General features: G+C 41.3%; 1 protein-coding gene across 1 annotated transcript; it reads right to left on the bottom strand.

Moving 5' to 3' along the window:
- Positions 1-1462: 1462 nt before the first annotated feature.
- Positions 1463-5822, bottom strand: LOC136884635 (cuticle protein 21-like). The gene is made up of 2 exons (XM_067156863.2): positions 5811-5822; positions 1463-2135 (listed from the first exon to the last, which is right to left on the bottom strand). The coding sequence occupies exons 1-2, from the start codon at positions 5820-5822 to the stop codon at positions 1524-1526; spliced, it is 624 nt and encodes a 207-aa protein (XP_067012964.2). The 3' UTR covers positions 1463-1523.
- Between the last annotated feature and the right edge of the window lie 588 nt (positions 5823-6410).

Below are 6410 nucleotides of genomic sequence, written 5' to 3' on the forward strand. Positions count from 1 at the left end.
TTGCTAAATGGCGACCATTTGTATGTGGATAATTACCAAAATTACGCGCTTTTCATTCGTTAAAAAAACCCAAATTGCAAGCATCTCAATGTTGAAAACATCCTAGGGATATGTGTTACGAATTTTAAATAAATAAAATATAATGAAGCATGCGAATATATTCTTTATTTATTCCTAAAAATACAATCCTTTCCTTAAACATAATTATCCGATCGATTAGATTAGCAGTTTGTCTTTTTCTACTGCCACGAGCAATAATGTGAGTCAATGCATTGTTTCACTTAAGCACCACTACGAGCGCTAATGTGAGTCAATACAGAGTTTCACATTCATTGTGGACGTTTTTCAAAAATGTCTGAAGGTAATGAACCACGGAATACAATATAGAAAGAATTATGTAAATAAGTTAATTTCGCTAGGATTTTAATAAAAAAGAAAACGAGTAAAAAACAAGCGATTTTAGGCAATTTCTCCGGAAATCCATTTAGGCCGGAAGTGATTTTCGAAATGTGCTTTTTTAGTTTGATAGAGCTATCCAAGACTCATAATTTGAAATCTTCCGGGCCATTTAGCTCTTCAATTTTTGGCACAATTGAGGAAATTGCTTAATTTTACATTTTTCGTAGTATGCTTTCTAAGAAAAGTTTTCATTTTTTTTTTTACTATTTGCTTTACGTCGCACCGACACAAACAGGTCTTATGGCAACGATGGGATAGAAAAGCCCCACGAGTGGGAAGGAAGCGGCCGCGACCTTAATTATGACACAGTATGGAAAACCATCTTCAGGGCTGCCGACAGTAAGGTTCGAACTCACTATCTCCCGGATGCAAGCTCACAGCTGCGTCATTCTAACCGTACGGCACCTTGATTGAGGCCACCGCCGCTTCCTTCCCATTCCTAGGCCTTCCCTATCCCATCGTCGCCACACCACCTATCAGTGTCGGTGCGACTAAAGCAACTAGCAAAAAAAAAAAAAAAAAATGGTATAGGTAATTCAAAACAACCTGTTTTTGAGTTATGACGTTCTTGTATTAAATGAGCGATAATATAAAATTCTGAGAAAGGTCTAATTTTTATTCCCAGTTGTAATTCAACTGCTCTCTCAACGAACAAGAAGATGTAACTGACTATACCAAAGAAGTTGACCCAATATAATATAACCAAAACTTTAAAGTAAATAAACAAATACCAACAATCGCTACAATCGAAATGAGAAAAAACTATCTCGATCGCACTTTAATTCACAGGTTCCCCGTTATAAAGGATGAAAGGAGAGGTTTGGAGATTTCAACGGTCGGGTAAGACAGGAACTCACATCAGCCCGCAAAATAATAAGGATAACAATACAAACATTTATATTATCAAAACTTGTATTTATTTATAAATATGTAGCAGTCAATGGATTTTACAAACAACAGTCACATAACAAACTGTAAAAAAAGTCTGTAAAAAGTGCGGTGGATGTTCGATAATTTATGGCATCGTGTAATAAATATGAACTGTGGTTGAAGGGTTCCAAAGCTTAACCAAGGATGGCCTTAGTGTGGCCATAGCCGTAAGGAGCAGCATAACCTCCGTAAGCTAGAGGGGCAGCATAGCCATGTCCGTAAGCCAGAGGAGCAGCTACGGGAGCATGAGCGACAGCAACGGGAGCAGCAACCTTGGCAACAGCAGCAACAGCGGGTTCACGGTGGACAACGGCGTTGAATCCATTGACTGGGTCAGCGTGGTACTCTACAGTACGACGGGTGCCATCGGGCTCAACCAAGCTGTAGCTACCCTGGACAACATCTCCTTGACGGCTCTCCTGCTGTCCCTTGGAGTCTCCGGTCAGAGCGTCCTGGATGTCGTAGGAGTAGCTGTAGCTTGGGTTGGGGTCGTAGTCGGTGTCAACGGCGACGGGAGCGGCGACCTTGGCAACGGCGGGAGCAGCGGCGTAGGCTACAGGTCCGTGGGCATAGGCAGGGGCGGCGTAGGCTACAGGTGCGTGGGCGTAGGCAGGGGCAGCATAGGATACAGGTCCGTGGGCGTATGCAGGGGCGGCATAGGATACAGGTGCGCCTGGAGCGTAGACGGCGGGTGCGCCAAGGATACCGGCCTTAGCTACGGCCACAAGGGCGGCAAAGACGACAAACTGAAATATTCAAACAATTCAATTAGATTCCAAAATCCGTATTAAGCAGTACAGTCTTATTAAGATACAGGAAATCATAATAAGTCTAATGTTTATATACCGTAAAAACAAAAATGCAACTTTTGTTAAACACTCGAGAATGGTTTAGTTTATCTCAGCAAGGAACAGGTTTCTGACCTTGTAGGAATACTGTTTTGGTAAGACAAGTCTTTAACATCCTTTCTCGGATTACTTGGTGTACCTGTACGGGCGATGTTGTCGATAAGCGAGACCGGGTGAACTTTTCGTCTCTCTGCTGTTCCAGACAACGTATATGGCAATACCTGGGCATATTTAATATAAAACGTACGCATGTAATATCAGCTCAAAGAATTTTGGTGCTAAGTGTGCTGTTTAAGTTGTTGTACATTACGTCACCACAATCGAGGAGGGACAGAATTAAGCTCTGGACAAGTAATTTCCTCGTATTTAGTGGAAAGACATTCCGTTAACTTTTAAGGGAATACAATCCAGTGAGAATATTGACCCGAAATATTTCATAAGTTCAATTTTTATGATTGTTTTCCGTGTTTTATCAGTGTTCAGAACACTCCCAATCGGATCAGAGCACCATAATTCATACGATATTCGTGAACATGAATTTGTAGATTAGATCCATACATACAGAAATATGTGGTTACAAGGATATTTCTGTTACTGATTCAGATCTGAGATTATGTAGATTACTACTGTGACTCTGTCACGGTTTGAACATCGTGTGTTTTTATCTTAGGTCAGAATAATGAAAATTCAACTGCAGCGATGAACCTTGAGGTATTTCCTACTTGACCGCAAAATCGATGTCACTAATTGTCGTCTGACTTGTGTGACACTTATCAATGAGGAGATATGATAATGTGAACTTCGGTGGAATACACATACCCAGAGTGTCAAATATTGCCAACTGTCTCAACGTGCAAGGCGGAGGACCTTGTAGGTGATCAAAGCAAAGATGGAATTCCATCATTAACAAAGGCATGAGAGCTGTCCAGTTTCGGTGGTTAGAAGACGAAACGGTATTCAGACATTAAGTGGACCTTGCATCTATGTGAAATCGTAAAGAAAACAGCTACGGGTACGTCTTTCCCAAGTCTGAAATATTGTTCCCATTTCACTGTATTTGATTCGGGAACATTCTTTCATCTGATCTTGTTCTACTCTTCAGAAACGCTTACTTCTTGTTTTCCAGGAAAAATAGAATACCCAGTTCCGTATCTACAGTTATATTGTATTATATCTTATGAGCAGAAGGGTTTAGTACTAATAAATGTAAATTCATGTCCTCGACCTGAGGTTGTATATATTCCATATAAGGCACACCCCATTCAAATACAATCCCTCTCTCAATTCTTAAATTTCTAGCATTTTGAGAATCGTTCTCGGGTCTCAGATTAAAATGTAGGCTCACATGGATGAACTTTAATAGGAACTGACACGAAATAAGTGTTCCGAGACTCAGAAATTTACACAGAATGGAATAAAACAGAAGCGCCAAAAGTGTGGAGACCATTGCGAGTAACGTCTATAATTCCACTACGGCGTAGTCCAAGCGATTCGAAGTTCGAGCACTCCTCCGCCAAAAAAAAAGGGAAGTTCACGACACTGTACCAGGTGAAAGACTGCCTCTGAAGGAACGATAGGGGGAAAAACAACTGCAGGTAGAAAGGACGCAAGACTCGGGAGAAGGGTTCGCTATCTACGTATACATTTAATATAAAATGGATCGCTCCCTTCATATTTAGAGAAAGAGCCATAAGTGATATCTTGTTACAAGAAACACCACCATGTTAGTCTTTTGAATATTTTAAAATCTAATAACGTTAAAGTATTAATATATGGGCCAAAATTTGATCATGATGATGATGATGCTTGTTGTTTAAAGGGACCTAACATCTATGTCATCGGCCCCTAATGGTACAAAATGTAATTAAACTTTAAAAGTCCAAAATACTCCACTGACCAGAATACAAAACGCGAGGACGAAGAATGAATGGATGAATATGAATTTAAAGCAATCAGTGGATTCGACCCGCAATGTCCCGCATTCCCAGAAACTAGCATTAAACAAAATTATTACTGACCAAGGGACTGCTTCTAAAGCACAATACTGAATCGATGACTCTTGTAGTCTAAAGGGTCCTAAATCCAGGTAATCGGCCCCTCATAGTGGTACTTATCGCTAGGAAATTACAACCATGGTATTTGTCATGTTGTGGTACTAATCAAAAGTAGCGAGACCCGCGGTATTCCACACATTATGGTATTACTCACAGGTAATGTAATGCGCACATGTAACAAAGATCTATGGTGTTTCTCATATAGTGGGTACTAATCATAAGCAAGGCAGACCCATGATGTCGCTCACAGAGTGGTACTAATCACAGGTACTGTAAAACTCATCCTGATTCACACACTGTCGCTACTAATCACAAACCTATGGTGTACCTCACATAGTGGTACTAAGCGCAAGAAGAAGCGATCCACGTTGTTCCCCGCGTGTTGGTACTAATTACAAGCAGTCTCATGGTTCTAATTCGATCACCTCTTGGTCGACCCTTTTAGTCGCCTCTTACGACAGGCAGGGTGTATTCTTCACCTGCGTTCCCCACCCACTGGCGGGTGAACACAAAATAGTTCAGGAAGAGAATGAAGATTACTGGGCCAACAGAAAAGGTCAAGGGACCGAGAAAAAAGCAGCAGCTAAAGCTACTATTAAGATCAGAAGCGGTAACCATCAAAAACAGCAATAATAACAACACACCTAATGCACAAACACCGTGGTACTTAGGTGGCCCAAACGAACTAAAAAATACATATATAAGTGTCAATGGACACTAGAACTGCTGGCTGATTTAAGACACTCTAATGAACTGGAATTTTAGTTTGTAAAAGGAGCTCAGATTCTTATCATACAATATACGGACATGTAAACAAATCGTCAATAGTCAATACCAGTGTTTATGCGAGTGACATAGCTAAGTTCTGACCGGCGCGACTACTGTCCAGTTCCTGGTCGATGCATGTGGAATTATTGAAATTAAATTTCTCGTTCCGATGTTTCGTATTCCAGATATAATGGTAGAATCCGTAGCTATGATCACGGCATCAAACTACCTAAGAATTTTAATGGCGGCAAGTTCAGTCAAACAGACAGTACGTTAATAATGAATCAAAATATATAAAAACTGCAGATATTATTTATTGAAAATCCACAGCCTGTTACCAGTCATTTCACCGGATCAGGAATGGAACGAATGAAGCCCCCATCTAGCGGCGAGGATAGGTATTGTGCCGGCTGCCGAAGCCTGTCGCACTCCTCTGGGGCATTGATTAAGGAATGATTAATGAAGTGAAATGGTACTGGAAAACCGGAGTACCCGGAGTGAAACCTAACCCGCCTCCGCTTTTTCCAGCACAAATCTCACATGGAGTGACCGCGATTTGAACCACGGAACCCACGGAGGCTGCACAGATTATTTCTTGCTTCGGCAAAGAGGCTATGCCTTTCATGAGAAATAATTCTTTAGAAATGTGTGTCTTAGTTTCTGATATGATTTAACAACAGTAGCTTTCAATAAGTGATAACGACTAAACGCTGGCCGTAGTAGGAACATAATGAACTAGAGTATATCTCACCTTGTAAGCCATAGTGTTGTAGATATCCTCTGCAGAGTTGTGTGAGGTGCTGACTGATCCATAAAGCACAACACACACTCTTATATACACGCACCCGAAAAAATGGAAAGTAGTTCTTGGTCTTTTTTGTTATTGTTAATCTACAGATGGATGTGCTAATGCGGGGCCAGAGACCCGCCCAATTATGTCCCTCATAGGACCGCGTCGAGACTGGTTCCTATGTTGGTCGCTGTTGAATGAATGAAGCTAGGTAGTTACGTAGTAGTGTACCACACGCACTGCTCTTGTGAACACCGTCACGCAAGGTGAAGGTAAGGCACAGCATTACGGTCACAGCCCAGTGTTAGTAAGGAGGTTCGTCTAGTGGACATATACAACTGTACAGCAAGTGTGTAAAGGCACATACATAAAAAAAATAATAATGTTATTTATTTTACATCCCACTAACTACTTTTTAAGGTCTTCGGAGACGCCGAGGTGCCGGAATTTAGTCCCGCAGGAGTTCTTTTACGTGCCAGTAAATCTACCGACACGGGGCTGTCGTATTTGAGTACCTTCAAATACCACCGGACTGAGCCAGGATCGAACCTGCCAAGTTGG

Source organism: Anabrus simplex, chromosome 13 (genome assembly GCF_040414725.1).
Source record: "Anabrus simplex isolate iqAnaSimp1 chromosome 13, ASM4041472v1, whole genome shotgun sequence".
NCBI lineage: Eukaryota > Metazoa > Arthropoda > Insecta > Orthoptera > Tettigoniidae > Anabrus > Anabrus simplex.